Source organism: Corythoichthys intestinalis, chromosome 14 (assembly GCF_030265065.1).
Source record: "Corythoichthys intestinalis isolate RoL2023-P3 chromosome 14, ASM3026506v1, whole genome shotgun sequence".
Lineage (NCBI taxonomy): Eukaryota > Metazoa > Chordata > Actinopteri > Syngnathiformes > Syngnathidae > Corythoichthys > Corythoichthys intestinalis.
The window spans coordinates 49,357,533-49,376,807 of NC_080408.1; the positions used below are offsets into that span (position 1 = coordinate 49,357,533).

At 39.4% G+C, this 19,275-nt stretch overlaps 1 protein-coding gene across 1 annotated transcript in view; it reads left to right on the plus strand.

The window, feature by feature from the left end:
* The window catches only part of clstn2a (calsyntenin 2a), a 369,961-nt gene that overhangs the window by 255,342 nt on the left and 95,344 nt on the right, over positions 1-19,275 (plus strand). The window contains exons 6-9 of the mRNA XM_057857289.1: positions 3,906-4,055; positions 9,888-10,073; positions 13,930-14,187; positions 17,320-17,441. Coding sequence (XP_057713272.1) covers positions 3,906-4,055; positions 9,888-10,073; positions 13,930-14,187; positions 17,320-17,441 — 716 coding nt within the window. The remainder of the gene's footprint in view (positions 1-3,905; positions 4,056-9,887; positions 10,074-13,929; positions 14,188-17,319; positions 17,442-19,275) is intronic.

The following is a 19,275-nucleotide window of genomic DNA, read 5'->3' on the forward strand; positions in this document are numbered from 1 at the left end:
CAAAATCTTTTGTTCTTGCTAACGTCCACTGTCAAGTCTAATGTATTTCATGTCATTTGTCAATGGAGCTAGGGCTTTTAATGTTTATATGGTTTAGCGATAGCACTCTCACTACATACATATATAATATGTAATAAATATGAAGTGCGATAGCACTACTCCAGATTGTCCCTAGTTGAATTTATTTTTTGGCTTTTGACCTCAATAGTGAAATTGTAAATTAATTGTATGACAACTGTCTTATTATCCGTCTATCTTCTCTGTTTTTGCAACCGACCGCCACACACGACTTCACCATTTTGATTATTAATGTTAACGAGCAGAAAAATACGCCATAATAGGAGCAATTTACGAAGCGCTAATGCATTAACATGACGAGTAGACGGACAACATGGCGCGGGGGCGTGGCTGTGACGTCACGTGAGTAGGGTCTATATGGCATGTGGAATCTTATCAATGTAGCAAGTCAGCACAAATTGGGTGCCTACTTCTGGACAAAATGTGCATTGCAGGAACTGGTCTACCGTATTTATTGCGATAACGATGACAGACATGTAAAATATTGAAAATTTTAAATCATTTTGGCGATACATATCATCACATTGTAAAGCACTGGGCAGTGTTCTTCATGTTTGACCAAATGTCAAGAAAATCCTACTTTTTCTAGGAAATATTGTAGCTCCATTTAATTTACTCGGCAAAAATATAGAGAGAAACTCGCAGTTGCACACTCAGCCCTCCAGCTGCCCCTTCACTTGGAATCTTGCTGAATTCAGATCAACACTGTGTGGAGGAGCAAGCAGAGAGCCCAAAGCTTAAACATTAGACATGCTCGGAATACAAAACAATCGAAAATCAATCCGAAATTTGTCCTCCAGCCTGTGAGGAAGTGTGCAAAGACTTGCGCCTAATAGATCTTGCTTCCAGTTTATTCTTGCTTATTTCTTGCCACTATGAACTAAATGAATTGGTAACACTTGAAGGCGCATGGTGAAACACTTGTTGATAATGAAAAACATAATTTTTACATTTGTCATATGTTGACATTGCTGGTTTCATTAAAAAAAAAATAGCAATGCTGTTTTTCAGCACAAGATGACATTTTTATTTTTCCAGCATCAGACCTCCTGTATATCAATTTATATATTTTTTTAAAGTCATTGGTTGCCATTGACGACGCTAGACGTCCAATCCATTCTGACAAGGACATTTGACTCAGAGTCAAAATGGATTGGACATCTAGCGTCAATGGCTCTAAAACGTGAGTATTTTCAGCCAGGTTACTTCCTTTTAATTTTGGGTCACTTGTACATTCAGGGGCATTTCAGGGTGAATTCCTATATACAGTATCTTCAATCTTGTATGATTTATTGTTGTTTTGGTGGCATTCTGGGTCACTACACATACATTTTGGGTCACTTTCTTTTGATTTTGGGGCATTCCAGTGTCCCCCCCTGAACAATTTGGTTCTTTTCCAATTTTCAGGTTGCCCTGTTGGTTTTGGGGTACTTAGAGGTCACTTTATGATGATTTTAGGGTTAGGGTCCCTTCATGCACATTTTGGGTCACTTCTTGTTGATTTTGGGGCATTCCAGGGTCACTTCCTCAACATTTTGGTTCATTCCTGTTGATTAAATGCATTTTTCGTTCACTTTCTGTTGGTTTTGGGGCACTCAGAGGTCACTTTATGACGATTTTAGGGCATTCCCGGGTCACTTCAAGCACATTTTGGGTCACTTCTCGTTGATTTTGGCGCATTGTCATACACATTTTGGGTCACTTCTTGTTGATTATGGGATTTTTTTCCAGGGTCAATTGTTGTACATTTTTGATCATTTCCCCATGTATTTATTGCATTTGGGAGGGGGAGGGGCACTTACTGGCCAGTTTATGATTTTGGGGCATTCCCTGGTCATTTCATGCACATTTTGGGTCACTTCTTGTTGATTTTGGGGCATTCCTGGGTCACTTTACGCACATCTTACCTCACTTAGTGTTGATTTTGGGGTTTTACGTGTTCTGTTATTGTACATTTTGGATTATTTCCTACATATTTAAATCATTTTTTCGTTTTGATGATTTTGCGTCACTTGTTGATTTTAGGGCATGTATGGGTCACTTCCTGAAGATTTTAGGGCATTCCTGGATCACTTTATGCACATTTCTGATAATTTTTTTATGTATTTAATACTTTTTTCCCCCAGGCACTTACAGGTCATTTAATGATAATTTTGGGCCATTCTCAGATACCTTCATGTACATTTTGGGTCAGTTAATGTTGATTTTGGGGCATTCCTGGGTCACTTTACGCACATCTTACCTCACTTAGTGTTGATTTTGGGGTTTTACGTGTTCTGTTATTGTACATTTTGGATTATTTCCTACATATTTAAATCATTTTTTCGTTTTGATGATTTTGCGTCACTTGTTGATTTTAGGGCATGTATGGGTCACTTCCTGAAGATTTTAGGGCATTCCTGGATCACTTTATGCACATTTCTGATAATTTTTTTATGTATTTAATACTTTTTTTCCCCAGGCACTTACAGGTCATTTAATGATAATTTTGGGCCATTCTCAGATACCTTCATGTACATTTTGGGTCAGTTAATGTTGATTATGGGGCCTCATGGGTCACTTTATGCACATTTTGGGTCACTTCTTGCTGATTTTGTTTTTTTTTGGGGGGGGTCAATTATTGTACATTTTGGACCATTTTCTACATATTTAAAGCATTTTTCTGTTTTGGGGGCACTTACAGATCAGTTTGTGATGATTTTGGGTCATTCCGGGGTTGCTTCCTGTACATTTTGGTTTATTTACGATTGATTAAATGCATTTTCGGGGCACTTAGAGGTCACTCTATGATGGTTTTGGGGCGTTTCGGGTCGCTTCATGTACATTTTGGTTAATTTACGATTGATTAAATGCATTTTCGGGGCACTTTGAGGTCACTTAATAATAATTTTGGGGCATATCTGGGTCACTCAATGCACATCTTGGGTCACTTGTTGACTTTGGGGCGTTCCTGGGTTACTTCCTGAGGATTTTAGGGCATTCCTGAAACATTTTATGCACATTTTGATAATTTCTTATGTACTTAATGCATTTTTTGAGGCACTTACAGGTCAGTTTATAATAATTTTTTAGTCATTCTCAGATATCTTCATGTACATTTTGGGTCGGTTCTTGTTAATTCTGGGGCTTTCTTGGGTCACGTTATGCACAGTTTGGGTTATGTCTTGTTGATTTGCTTTTGTTTTTTTTTGGTTCACTTGTACATTTTGGACCATTTTCTACATTTTTAAGGCATTTTTTTGTTCTGGGGGCACTTACAGATCAGTTTCTATTGATTTTGGGTCACTTGTTGATACTGGGGCATTCCGGGGTCGCTTCCTGTACATTTTGGTTTATTTACGATTGATTAAATGCATTTTCAGGGCACTTAGAGGTCGCTCTATGATGATTTTGGCGCGTTTCCGGGTGTCTTGATGCACATTTCGGGTCTGTTCTTGTTGATTTTGGGGCATTCCCAGGTCACACATACACATTTTAGGTCACTTCTTTTTAATTTTAGGTTTTTCCGCGGTCAATTATTGTACATTTTGGATAATTTCATATATATTTAATGCAATTCTGTATCACTTTCTGTGCATTTGCCACGTCCCGACTATTTGGGGTCATTTCATGTTCATTTTGGGGCACTTGCAGTTCAGGTTCTGATGATTTTGGGGCATTCTTGGGCAGCTCCCTGTTGATGAATTAACGTGGCCATTTACAACCTATGCATGTAAAGTTTTGGTCAAAAACCGGCTGCTTACGCAGTCAAAATGTATAGGTCGTCCAGCACAGTCAATGGCTTCCTGTGAAATGTTAAATTTTCTGTGTGTTTTGGCGCATTTTAGGAAATATCCGAAACACGGAGCGACTGAGCTACGACAAACAGCAGAGCTACAAGATCATGGTGACGGCCTTTGACTGTGGTCAGAAGACAGCAAAGGACAATGTGGCCGTGCATATTGATGTCAAGCCTGTCTGCAAAGCGGGATGGCAAGGTCAGAAAAAGCCAAATAAACCTTTGATTGCTTGAAAAACCCTGCACGCGAGATGACGATTGACTGTTTTCCCGAGGAATATTTAGAACTGAGCGTTGTGAAATTCTAGCCTGGCACATCCGTTTCCTCCAGGGATTTGAGTTTCATTTTAGAAGCAATGTCTCATGGAAATCAAACTCTGAAGTGCGGGGTGAAAAATAATGGAACAAAAGCTCTAGAGAGGAAGTTGGGAGTGTTGGGAGCCCGATATCGGAGCCAGACTCTCCCCTGCTGCCTCACCTGTCAGCACTGACAGCATCTCAAAAGTCCGACTGAGGGAGGAAGCGAAGAGGAGATCAAGAAAAGAGAACTCAAGGGAGGAAAGCCAGAAAACAAAGTTGGAGCCAGACAGAGAGCTGTAGATTCTTTCCAGCATCCTAAAACGTTTCTTACACCGTGCCATTTAGCGAGTGTAGTGTAGTTTGCTCAGTTATCAGCGAAAAGTCATCTTTTCGATGTAATACATTAGTGTGATGGTTTGGGTAGAGGGCAAAAAAACTCTAAATATACCGTAATTTCCGCACTATAGAGCCCATATTTCACGCAGTTTAAGGGGAAAAAAAATTCACTGCACCCGACTAAAAGCAGCAGATGTAATGGTCTTACTGTGGGATATTTTTATCGAGATTTTACACAAAAACCTCACATATCTACTCAAAAAAAGCCTGATTTAAAGTCCAAAATTATGGATTGCTTCCATCTGCTTGTGGTTTTGGAGCAGCACACTTATTTTTAGGTTTGAAATTCACAGTAAAGCAGCGAAAAGCGGAATTGATGAGAACTCACATTTCTGACCTGTTACCTTTGACCCCAATATGTCTAAAATGAATCACTTTTTTCATTTCATATTACAAACAAATGCTGAAAAATTGCTGATAACGCCGAAATAAAGGGATTCATTTGAACACATATTTCTGACCTACAGTCGTGTGAAAAAATAAGGACACCCCATTAAATATTCAGTTCTTTATTAAGAAATGTTCACATATCGATGTCTGATCTTGTTTTTCTTTCTCTCTGGAAAAGAAAGTGATTTATTAGCAGGTAAACAACAAACGTATAAACAAAAATGCATATTCTAACGGAGGAAAAAGTTAGGACTCTACTATCTCATTGCTAGTGTTACGCCCTTCGGCTGGAACAACTTCAGTGAGACGCCTTTTGTAGCCATCTGCCAGTCTTAGACATCGGTCTGAAGAAAGTTTGCCCTACTCCTCAACGCAGAATACTTTCAGCTGTGAGATGTTTGAAGGGTTTCTTGCATGTATAGCCCGTTTCAAGTCACCCCACAGTCTCTCAATTGGAGTAAGATCTGGGCTTTGACTTGGTGGATTTACTGGTATGTTTTGGGTAATTGTCATAATGCAGGGTCAAGTTTCGCTTAAGCTTAAATTTCACAGATGATCTCACATGTTCTTCAAGCACCCTCGGATTCTATGATGGTGAGCTGGCCAGGTCCTGCTGCAGCAAAGCATCCCCAAACCATGACACTTCCATGTCCATGTATCACAGTTGGTATGAGGTTCTTTTCCTGCAATGCTGTATTAGGTTTATTCCAAACATGTCCTCTGCTCTGGTGTCCAAATAATTCAAATTTAGATTCATCTGTCCAAAGAACATTTTTCCAGAAGTCCTGAACTTTGTCTACATTCACTCTGGGATTCAGTCCGGGGATGACATGGCTCAGTGGTAGTCTAGGTTGTGGGTTCGAATCTCCCCCTGATGAACTCTTCCAAGTATCCTTTAGCAAGATACTGAACCCCGCATTGCTCCTGGTGCTGTATCAACAGTAGGTAGATGAGGAGACAGTGTAATGTGCTTTGAGGGCCTTAAAAGGTGGAAAGGCGCAATACAAATGTAACACCAAACTTAAGTCTAGCCTTCATGCTCTTCTTGGAGAGCAAAGTTTTCCTCCTTGTACACTTCCCATGAAGGGTAAACTTGTGAAGTCTCTTTCTGATTGTAGAGACATGCACTTTAGCATGAACAGTAGCAAGAGCCTGCTGTCAGTCCCGTGATGACATTTTAGGGTTTTTGGAGACATCTTTTAGCATCTTGCGGTGTGCTCTCGGGGTGAACTTGCTTGGATGGCCAGACCTGGGTATGTTGGCAGTTGTTTTGAATGTCCTCCACTTGTAGACTATTTTCCGGACGGTTGAATGGCTGATGTTATATTCTTTTGAGATCTTTAGAAATCCCTTTGCTGACTCATAAGAATCTACAATCTTCTTTCTGAAGGCGTCAGACAGCTCCTGTGATCTCACCATGGTGTTTTCACTCACTTCAACAGTAAGTGACTGTTGAACGTATTCTGCGTTGAGGAGTGCGGCAAACTTTCTTCAGACTGATGTCAAAGATTGTTAGATGGCTACAAAAAGAATCTCACTGAAGTTATTTCAGCCAAAGGGGGTGGCACTAGCTATTAGGTGGTAGGGTGTCCTATCTTTTTCCTCAGTTAGAATATGCATTTTTGTTGATAGAATGCATTTAAATCCCTTTCTTTTGCAGAGATAAAGAAAAACAAGATCAGACATTGATATGTGAACATTTCTTAATGAAGAACTGTATATTTAATGGGGTGTCCTAATTTCTTCACATGACTGTATGTGATCTTGGACTTCAATACCCCCAAAAAGGAATTATTTCTTCTAAAGAGGTTTTTCACAGTCATGTGAATTGTGGCGTGTTTCCACCCAGGTCTAAACATCCATCCATCTTGGACCTTTTGACGGCGTTGATTCCCACACGTGTGCAAAAATGGAAATTTCTGAAAAAAAAAATGCAATGATTATCACCCGTAAAGCGAGACAGGACATTATGTTAGCTTTCAAGCTGCCACATTTACATTTCCCGGACATATATAATTACCTGATAAACACCAGGAGTACTTACAACCACCAAACTTTAAGAGCCTACAAATGTCTTGAGGGCTACAAATACCTCGTATAGAATTAGTCAAGGAGCTTTTATTGGTGAAAAACACGTCAGATTTTTACATCGTCGTCAGTAAGGTGAGGGAATTTTTCATGCACACTGCCCACACGTAGATTAATTTCAAGCAGACCTGTCGCCTGACAGGAAATAAGAAATGCATGCAGACCTGTTGCTAGACAGTGAATATGAAATGCATGTCTTGTCTATACAGTATTTTGAATTGGTCCAGCTTACACCACCGGAGACTTTATCATTAAAATGTGCATTATTTAACCATGTTACTTTTAAATTCGTATATCTTATCTTTTACTTCATATTACCGGTAAGTTGTTTATCAGAAGGGCTATTATTTTAATGCACAATTGTGCAGCCAAATGCTACGCAGTACTTCACCATTTTGCGCCGTTATGGCATATCTAATTTGAAGGGAGATCGCCGCTTAAAAGTTTAAACTTACAAAGCTACAGAGTGTGTAGAAGCGACGATCATGACGTCAGGTCCAAGATGGCCGTTGCCATTTTTGCGGAAGTGCTGTGACGTGACGTGAAAAACCTTTATTTCATATTACAAACACATGTTAAAAGTTTGACACTATTATTTTGTCTTTTTTTTAACACAATTGTCTGACCTTTGCCCCAATACCCCAGAAATGAATCACTTTTCCCACTTCATATCACAAATGCTAAAAGTTTGATTAACCAGGACCAATTAAAGGGATTATTTTGAACACATACAGTACATATTTCTGACCTATATGACCTCTGAAGTGATACTCGTGTGTGATTTTAGCCATTTTAAGTGAAATTCTAATTTATTCCTCAACAGAAATTGCATTTATTTAAATTTACATTTTGCAGAAAGTTATAAAAATATTTTTTTCAGTTTTAATTGTTTAATTACTTGAATCTCTCAAGATTGTTAAAATTAATGATAAATATCCATACGACCAAATATGTTAGAAAACACACAGGCTTCCATAAGTTGTCCTAATTTTTTCGCATGACTGTATATGTTCTCTAATTTGCATCATAAAAAATGATATACCAAGCATCACATGCAATTCTCAGGGTAAAACAAATATAACTTCAGTGAGATTGAACACAATAAGGTTTTAAGTAGAGATGTCCCGATCGATCGGCATCCCGATCACGTCATTTTCAAAGTATCGGAATCGGCAAAAAAATATCGGCCATGCCTTTTTTTAATGTATATATATTTTTTAATTAAATCGTTTTCTAATTGTATTTAACGTTACAGACATAATATGTTACACTCATCCAGAGTCTTTAGTTTAGGCTTAAGGTAGGGTTATCAAATTTATCCTGATAACGGCGGTAATTAATTTTCTAAAAAAATGTATCACGTTAAAATATTTAACGCAATTAATGCATGCACTGCACGATCCACTCACGCATTGTTGCGCTCAATCTGTAATGGCGCAGTTTTACCTATATAGAGAGATAAAAGGCAGCGTAAAATGAGTAGAGTGAATTTTGGCAGCCTTTGGAGCCTTTTTTTTTTTTATTGGCTAAAGCCTTACAATCCCTCTCCCTACAATTAGAAATATCATGGGGAGCAATGTGGGGAAGCAAGGTAGCAATTGATCTTTTTCTTAACACCTTATGTTATTTCCCAACGCAGAGAAGATATATCAATTGGTAGCACTACGCACAGTCATGGTTCCACTTCCCATCATGCATTTGGGCATGGCTACAGTATCGTTTACTGGAAGCTCAACAATTACACTAAATGACAATATTTAGTCACAATATACAAAGTCACAAGTCTTTCTATCCGTGGATCCCTCTCACAGAAAGAATGTTAATAATGTAAATGCCACCTTGAGGATTTATTGTCATAATAAACAAATACAGTACTTATGCACTGTATGTTGAATGTATATATTCGTCCGAGTTTTATTCATTTTTTCTTAATGCGTTGCCGAAATGTATATGATCGGGAAAAATTATCGGGAATGATTGGAATTGAATTGGGAGCAAAAATAAAGCAATCGGATCGGGAAATATCGGGATCGGCAGATACTCAAACTAAAACGATTGGGATCGGATCGGGAGCAAAAAAACATGATTGGAACAACCCTAGTTTTAAGCATTTTTTTTATTGCAAAGAAGTCCAGAAATGCTTGTCTCAAATGCGATACATTTGATAATATAGTTAATGTGTACTTAACTTATTTTTATTCATTTACCTATGTTAGGCTACTTATATATTTCCTTATAATATAAAAAATTCAATGTTTGCGGTGTGATCAAAATATATTCTATTTCCCTGTGCATAATGTTAGTGATTTGTACTTATTTTTGTTAGTTTGTTGCTCTTTTAATATACAAATAAATGTTTATCTTCAATTTTAATGAAGTGTACATCCTTTGTTCTAAGGTAGTTAAAATAGAGGTTTTGCATTTAGATGGAAATGAGGGGAAAATAAAAATTAGGAGATGGAGGTTGGGGTTACTGTCTAGTGTTTTTGTTTTTTTGCACATCATTGAAAAATACAATTTTGAATGAAAATCAGTTTCTCATGTATACCTCGTTATAGTAAGTGTAATGCAGTAGCCTAAGGCATGTGTAACACCTGTTATGTTTTATAACTGACAAAAGAAGTTTTCTGTAGTTTTAGAAGGTTTAACCCCCTCTTAAAATGAATAAATAAAAATTCTGGCTCCGTGGTGGCCTTTATGTCAGGGAGTTCCAGCAAGAAATTCTAGCCACTTTCACCCCTAGCTAGATGTCCAATCCAGTTCGACGTTCATTCACCTCCTCCCTGTCAAAATGGATTGGACGTCTAGCGCCGTGAACGGCAGCCAATGACTTAAAACCTCCCTGTGATCCTTCTAGGCTGGAACAAGCGTGTGGACTACGAACCTGGCACTGGAAGCAAGCCGCTCTTTCCGAAGCTACACTTGGAAACATGCGGAGGACCCTTATCGGGCATAAAGGTGATGGTGGAGCTGCAAACCAGTCACATCGGGAAGGGTTGCGACAGGGAAACGTACTCCGAGAAGTCTCTGCAAAAACTGTGTGGTGAGTCAAAATAGGTCAGCACGTGTTGGAATAATAGAATAAAGACAGAGGGATGGATTTAGAAGGCCTCCACTTGAAAAACGGGAGAGGTCGGCGTGATGAGACAATGAAATTTTAATTAAACTGAAGAAATTACATTTGATGTTTCGTTCTGTTTTATTGCAGTCTACAGTCGTCGTGGAGACTGCTCAGAAGTCCTTTAATATTCTTAATTAAGTCTCTCAGGCCGTTCCAATCTGTGACGTGTTCATTACTGTATTTCATTAATGCGCTGAAATTCCTTGTTATATAAGCTAGTTTGTAATCTTTATGCTTTTTGTATTGCTGCCATTGACGGTGAGGGTCATCCAATCCATTTGAATTGGGGGATGTTGGCACCCAAATTTATATTACTGTTTTATATTTTTTAAGATCCTAAATTAACTGCCCTGCCAGCCATTGAGAGCAATAAATGTCCAATTGAAATTTTCCAAATCCCTTTTTGTGCCTTTTAATAGTAAATTGTCAGGAGTCGTGGGTGAGCAGGGAACAAAGGAGTGGATCCCAAATTCAGGGAAAAATGAGGAGGCAAAGCAGAGTGGCGGTAACTCAAAAGTTCAGGGGGTCAAACAAAAGACTGAGTAGCAATACTCCTTACAAAAATCCACTCATAAGGACAAGGGTTGGTCGCGGAAACAGGACACAACCAGGGTATGGACGCTGAATGTGACAAGAATGACGCAACAAGAAAGGACATCACATTGGGACCTTAAATACACAGACAAGGCGTAACGAGATAATGAGGCAAAGGTGGGTGACATGGGAGGAAGCCGCTTGGCGGAGCAGCCCACAACAGGTGGAATCAATGGGCAATCAGAAAGAAAGACACACCAGGACACAGAATAAACCGAACCATAACAGTAAATATTCTTATTTTTGAAAATTAAAAAAAAAATCACAAATAATACTGTATTATAACATTAACTAATTATATTATTTATCATATTTTTATTATAATAATGATCAATTATAGCAATAATAATACAGGTAGTCCCCAGGTTACGACGTACCCGACTTATGTGATTTTGACTTTACGACTGTGGAGTCTCCATTTGTCTCATTTTGTCTCCAGTAGGTTTATTTATTTATTTAAAAAAAAAAAAAAAAAATTTTAATATAATGTTGACTTTTGTTTTGTGATACATGCTTTTATTTTGGCGCAAAAAGCATAGAGCAGGTAGTACTTCCGCATGCGATTAAGAGCGCATGTACACACGAAGACGAACGTATTTGCACACACAAAGAAGAGCGTATTTGCTCCCACAAAGAAGTCGGACAGCCGAGTGAGGGAGAGAGGAGAAAGAAAGCCTGCACTTTGTTGCTTGTGAAACATCCACAGAGGCAATACCTGTACAGTGTATCACAAAAGTCAGTACACCCCTCACATTTCTGCGGATATTTAACTACATCTTTTCATGGGATAACACTGACAAAATGACACTTTGACACAAAATGACACTTTGACACAATGAAAAGTAGTCTGTGTGCAGCTTATATAATAGAGTTAATTTATTTTCTCCTCAAAATAAAGCCATTAATATCTAAACCCCTGGCAACAAAAGTAAGTACACCCCTTAGAAAGTACGTACATCCCTAAATTTACAAATTGAGTACTGCTTGTCATTTTCCCTCCAAAATGTCATGTGGCTCGTTACAGGAGTGCTGTCAGCATTGCTGCAGAGATTGAAGAGGTGGGGGGTCAGCCTGTTAGTGCTCAGACCATACTCCACACTCTACATCAAACCGGTGTGCATGGCTGTCACCCTTGGAGGAAGCCTCTTCTAAAGAAAATACACAAGAAAACCTGCAAACAGTTTGCTGAAGACATGTCAACAAAGCACATGGATTACTGGAACCATGTCTTATGGTCTGATGACACGGGCGGGCTTTTTTGTGTCCCGTCTTCAGAAGAGGCTTCCTCCTGGGGTGACAGTCATGCACACCAATTTGATGTAGAGTAAGCTCACAGTAGTCTATTATCAATGGCCACAAAAGTTTTTAAGAAAGTTTTTCTGGTACAATTCTACAGTGTACCCCTACAAGTGACATATATTAGTATATATGGCTGAAAACACAGACAAGACTGAAAAAGCAGTTTCTGCTCTTGCACCCCTCTTTAAAATAAACTGCTGTATTTAAAGCCAAAAGAACTGTTGTGTTTGACAGACCAATATGTCTTTATGCTGCCATAGCAGATTCATGGCGCATTAAGCCCCCGAGCTATTTTTAATTTGTCCGTTTTACCCTGGATACCCCCGTTTACAGATGTTGCGCAACCGCTTTTGTTTCAAACTAGCCATAAAAAGAAGGTAAGTAATCGTATTTATTATTCGAAATGTCTGTCATTTTTAGCTTAAACTCATTAATTTATGTCTAATATTTAGTTTAAAAAAATAACGACTTTAAAAAATTATTCAATTAAACTTTTAAACAAATTACGTCACAATGAAAAAATTAGCGTCTGTAAATAAGTCACAGATATCTACTTCATAACTATCACTTAATAGTATTTTTTCGTTACTGTCGCATTTTCCCTAATATTTTAGATGATAAATAATCGATCCAAACATTGAGTTTTTGGATTGAAAAGAGGTAAATACGTGATAATATCTCGTTAAAATCATGGCGTCTTTAATTCTGCTCTCGCGTGCTCTCACCTCCAGTTAGGGTTTTGCTGTTTAAAAATATTTTTTTCCTTTTTTTAATTATAAGATTTTAAGATTTCCAATGATGTATCACACATGCATATAGGACAATTTTGAAATTTGGCCCAATCGGGGGTTTCAGAGCAGAACTTCAAGTCACCTGAGTGTTTTCCGCCATATACACTCCATAATTATTGGCACCCATGAAAAAGATTTGTTTTTTTAGCTCAATACAAGTGCATTCATTCAGTGGGGAAAAAATCCCACATAAAGAAGTGGGCCAGACGCCAGACCCACTTAGAGTGTTTGTTGCCAAAAAGCTCAATCTTGGTCTCACACAAAAATACACACGGTCCCAGGCTTCAACTGGGACCGTTTGCTTTGGTCAGATGAGACCAAGATTGAGCTTTTTGGCAACAAACACTCTAAGTGGGTCTGGCGTGCCACGAAAGATGCACATGCTGAAAAGCACCTCATACCCACTTTGAAGTATGGGGGTGGGTCAGTGATGCTGTGGCGATGTTTCGCTTCCAAATGCCCTGGGAACCTTGTTAGGGTGCACGGCATCATGAATGCTTTGAAATACCAGGACATTTTAAATCAAAATCTGTTGCCCTCTGCCTGAAAGCCGGAGATGGGTCGTCACTGGGTCTTTCAGCAAGACAATGACCCTAAACATATGGCCAAATCTACACAGAAATGGTTCACCAGACACAAAATCAAGCTCCTCCCATGGCCATCTCAGTCCCCAGACCTTGTTTTGTTGGCAAAACGAGGTTGTACAAAGTATTAACACCAGGGGTGCTAATAATTGTGACACACATTATTTGATGTCAAATAATTTTTTCTTTATGTGGGATTTTCTCCCCACTGAATGAATGCACTTGTATTGAAGGTTGGATTTTTCTCTTTTCTCCATTAAGGTCCCATATTATTTGAATAAAAAAAATATTAGTAGCTAAAAAACACATCTTTTTCAGGGGTGCCAATAATTATGGAGGGCACTGTATATACTGTATATATTTTTATGCTCTTGTCTTGTCATGGTTCCAGGCAAATCTTGCTCTTCGAAACTATTGTCCTGAGCATAGTAGTGGCTAAATGCTCCAATAGTATTAAGATGCGGACAATGATTAGGTCTCTGTACCCGGCTTCAATTTTGGTTCCTCCAGGTGCAGCATCAGGCAGCACAGACCTTCTCCCCGCTCCGAGCACATCCACTAACTGGACTTCGTCTCTCGTGACGGACAGTACGCGCGACAGTGACCTCATCTACAGATTTGATGGTCACCAGGCAGCCAATATTCCTGATCACGTGGTGCCCCAAAACCTGACGGATCAGTTCACTATCGCCACGTGGATGAAACACGGTCCAAGTCCGGGACTCCGAGCTGAGAAGGAAACGCTACTGTGCAACTCTGACAAAACTGGTGAGGATGCAATTTAACCTTTTCTGACAGGTGAATCTTACCAGTGGTGTAACATACAGGAAACCCTTCCTGCAAGGTTTCAGCCTATATAGGGTGTTCATTTTCTTGTAATTTGTTGGCTTCAATTAACGCGCTAGACGTCTAATCCATCGTGACTGAGAGGGACAATATTTTTAAGCATTCTTTTTTATTTAGATTTAGCCTCAATCTCAATTAACTCATTGGCTGGTATCGACGGCACCGTCGCGACAATGGCGCTGAATAATGAACATTCACAGTCAGTCCTCCCAGTTTAAATGAATTTGACGGCTACCATTGTCAATAGCTGCCAATGATATAATAATAAATAAATATTCTCTAATTTATTTATTTAGAAGGATTTTTAAATTTTCTTTTAAAAGTAATAATACAGTGGTACCTCTACTTACGAGCATCTCGACATAGGTTATTGTCAGGTTATGACACGTTTAAACGGGAAAATATTGCCTCTTATTAAGAAATTTCAGGTTACGAGAGGCAAAAATAGTAGCTTGCCAGTAGGAATATCGCTTGCCAAAATAAGAAAAAAAAAATCTAACCGTGTTTCCAAACAAGCAAGATGGAGGGCAGTCTAGCTTGAGATACATTCTAAAGTCCGGTGAGGAGGGAGAGGCACAGCACATCTCACATGAGTGACACAACCCAAGCAGTGCTACGATGCAAGCTGACGTACTCCACGCAAAATATGAAAATGTCACGCTTTGTGAACATATGACACAAATAATGTCACATTTCTGTCTCATTGTTGTCTTCTCAGACAGAAACTGGCATTCATCTTGTTCCGTTCTAGTCTCCTGACTCATGTTTTTAGCTTGTCATTGTCACGTCATCATCATGAAAAAAAATGTTCGACGACGAAGTGTTTTCATTATCGTCATTGTTGACGAAAACAACACTGGCGGACATATATGCCTAGTTTGATATACAGCAGCCAAAAAGTACGATGGTACTGAGAACACCTGACAACTGGATCGGATCCGATCTCTTCACCGAATCCGATACTGTCCGCTACTCCAAAATTAGGCGTATCAGGTGCCGATACTGAGAATCAAATCGGGACATCACTAGTTCAAAGCGGAGGAAAAAAGTAAAGAGTTTATAGTCTACAAATTACTGTAAATGGATGAATATAAGAATTTCACCAGGAAAAATAGGCTACCAAATAGGAATCACTGTTTAAAATAGAAAGAACATATGTTGCAGCATATGTGTAATACTTAATCTCATTTCATCTTGGTTACAGGATCATGTTGTGCAAGTGAGAAAGTCCACAACTCGATGTGCTAGCACAAACTTAATTTCAGATGGCTGTCAGACAAAAGATAGCATCTCACATGGATTTGAATGTTATCACTGTGAATATTTTATGTAAACCCAAACAACAACATCGAATCTCCTAGCTCTGGTGGAGATGGAATTATTTCCCACATTGTATAGAAATGTTGAAGACTCAATATAGTGCACAAGGTGGAAATGACTTCAGTGGTTTCAATAATGTATGTGAAGTTCATCGAATACCTTTCACATGAATGGGAATATCTGATGGAGTAGAAGAAATACTATCTTTGTTGAGTGTCTCTCTATGTGACCGCACATGGCTCATGATATATAACTCATTGAATGCCGTAGCTGTCCTATTCATTTAAAGCAGGAAGACTGGCTGTGAGTAGCTCATGTTACACTGCTGTTGACGCCAATGGCAGCCAATGAGTTAAATGAGTGCATGGAAGGTTTACGGGTAAATTTGCTTGTCCTTAGACTAAATATTAATAAAAAAGAATGGAAAAGATTGCTTAAAAATATTTTTTTAAGTACCAAATAAGTCTGGAGTCCCCCCTAAAATGCTTTTTTCCCCCCTTTCCCCAGCCTTTCTAATGACAAGATTGAATAAAAGAATAAAACTGTACATATTAATTCAAAATGATATTAAAGAGGCTTTTTTAAGATGTGTACCATGTTGTCTCTCTTATCTGTCTAATGTTTTTTTGACTAAACATAAATTTTCAAAGAATAACTATAGTGGCCTGACCCTTTTCTGGATAAAATCACCATCAAATGTGATGGAAATCACACAGATGGAAAAAAAACTCTGTTTAACTAAAACTACCCAAATATTTATACGTTTTCATATTTTAATGAGTATATCATGCAAACAATGATAGAGGGGGGAAGGGGATAAGTAAGTGAACCCTCTGCCTAAGGAGACTTAAAGAGCAATTGAAACCAATTTTTACCAAACATTTTAAATCACTGATGAGTGGTTTAAAGCTGACCTGTCCACTATAAGGAAGCATCATGATTTGGGGCTGTTTTGCTGCCTCGGGGCCTGGACAACTTGCAATCATTAATGGAAGAATAGATTCAAAAGGGTATCAGGATGTTTTGCAGGAAAAGCTGAAGCCGTCTCTCAGACCATTGAAGCTAAAAAGAGGATGGATACTGCAACAAGACAATGATCCAAAACACAGAAGTAAATCAACTTCAGAATGGTTTCAGAAGAACAAAATGTACGTTCTGGAGTGGCCAAGTCAAAGTCCAGACTTGAACCCCATTGAGATGCTTTGGCATGACCTAAAGGCAGCGATTCATGCCGGACATCCTAGGAATCTGGCTGAACTTCAGTTCTGTAGCGAAGAATGGGCCAAGATTAGTCCTGATCGATGTGCGAGACTGATCTGCAGCTACAGGAAGCGTCTGGTTGAAGTGATTGCTGCCAAGGGGGAGGGTGACAACTAAATATTAAATGTGATGGTTCACTCACCTATTTTTCCCCCTTCTGGCGATTGTTTGCATACTATCCTCATTAAAATATGAAAACCTATAAATGTTTGGGTGGTTTTAGTTAAAGCAGACACCTTTATTTTCATCTGTGTGATTATGACAAAGATCAGATCACATTTGATGGTGATTTTATGCAGAACTGTGAGAAATTCCAAAAGTTTCAGATTTTCATACCACTGTTTTACATAATAAAAGTGTTGCCATTTATCTGTAACGTTAGCTAATCAAATATTTGATCAATTCACACTGACTATTTATGCAGCAGAAAATCTGAAAAGTTGAGGCTTGAGCCATATTTTTATGCTATTTCAGAAATGAACCGCCACCATTATTCTCTCTACATTCACAACTGCCGCCTGGTCTTCCTGCTTCGAAGAGATTTCAGCCAGCTCGATACTTTCAGACCCGCTGAATTCCACTGGAAGCTGGAGCAGGTAAAGTGTGTGTGTGTCCCAGTGTGAGTGGTGAGTGATTTTGCACAGCGGCCCGTTTTTTCCAGTGTGTGTCGCAAAGGGAGGGGTTGTCTATTCTCATTACCGCAGGCCTTTACCTGCCCACATTTCCTCGGCTCGATGACTGAGTGGAGAATGGAGAGGAGAGCGCTCCTTTTGTTCACTAAGTCCCCAGTGTGGCCTCACTGACAAGAGTGTTTAGCTACAGGGAGTAATGTAGCACTCTTTTGGACTGTTAGTTGAAATTTTTTTATGGATTTGCATTGGTTTTCAATAGCTTTTTGGCTTCAATTCCAAATGTTGTCGTCCCATACATCTACTCCTAACATTTCTTTGTCGTTTTTCATGAACCAGAATATCTTGCTAACCCAAATTGGATCGGCGCTTAACCAACTGTTAACCCCCTACCAAGTAACACCAGTAATTCTGAGATGTATATTATTTATACTACTTCAAAATACAATTTCTGGCGAAATTGGGTGGGGATTGTAATTTATTGGCTGCTATTGACGGCGCTGGACATCCAATCCAATTTGACTGGCACTGAAAGATGAGCATTCACAGCATGTTTATTTAATACTTTACGTGGTATTTTATGCTCCTGAATGAAATGTTCAATCGTTTTATTTATTCAATTTTTTTAATCCGCGCCATGAAAATGAGTGACTTCCGGCCCCAGTCTCGGATTGAGGATGAATGTGAATGTGACGTCACCCTGGTCAGCATCTCATAATACAGCATTGCTTTATATCATCCAGATTCAGATGATTTTGCTGATTAATTCGTTTATTTTTCGCATCACGCCAGCAAAATGCTGCAGGTTTTTGTTGATGCACCAGGAAGAGGTGTGTGAGCCTTTTGGGGTTTCTAAAAGTTCCTGTTCACCCAGGAGATTGGCCAAAACAAGTCGGATGTGTGGGACCATTGGACTTACGAGGAAGTGAGTAACTACGTGTTTTGTATTATGTCAAATACTGGGATCATAGCACGCGTTTTAATAAGGAGGTGGCTTGCATTTTGTGGCTGTCGATGCTCCCGGTCCACCGAGAATGCCACTCGGCCGACGACCGGCGGCTTGTCACACACCCCCCTTGGTCCTCTTCCGTGCGGGAGAGCGCTATATTCGGCTTATGCTCGTGCGGTTCTCCATATCATCCAGACTTCCAGCCCCCTCTGCCCCGTTCATGTGGCGGGCAGTAGACCACTATCCTCGGGTCGGGCTCGGGCGTCGGCCGGTTTGTCCGCCGTTCATTCTCTAGCTGCTTCCCCCTCAACGAGCATTCCTGCCTGCAACAGGGGAACGACAAGCTTGCTCGCCGCCAATCGGTGAAGGCTGTCACCCTCGCCGCCGTGTGTGACATGAGTTGGGGTACTTTTGAGCTTTTTTTGTTTTGTTTTGGAAAGGCGAAAAAGATTGGAACCGCCGCTCGCCGGTCATTCTCCAGCTGCTTCCTCCTCATCAACCCCGTCACCGTGTGAAATGTCCGGGCTAGTTTTGTGTGCTTTTTCGTTTTCCAAAGGCATGAATAAGACTTGGAAACGCCGCTCGGTTCGGGTTAGCATGTCGGCTAGCTGTCACACCTCCTGCTTTGTTTACACGGTTTCCTCCTTCTCCGAACCCGAGGCAGGGAAATGACAAAAGCTAGACTAACTCCGGTGGCATAAATACTGTTCGGGAGGTGCAACGAGTCAACAGTTTTGACCATTATGCAGTAATTTTGCCCTGTCGTACTAAATAAATGCATTTTTTATATTTTGTATTTGATTAACCTAAGCACAAAAAATACTTCATAAAAAGAATATCCTGTAAAAATAT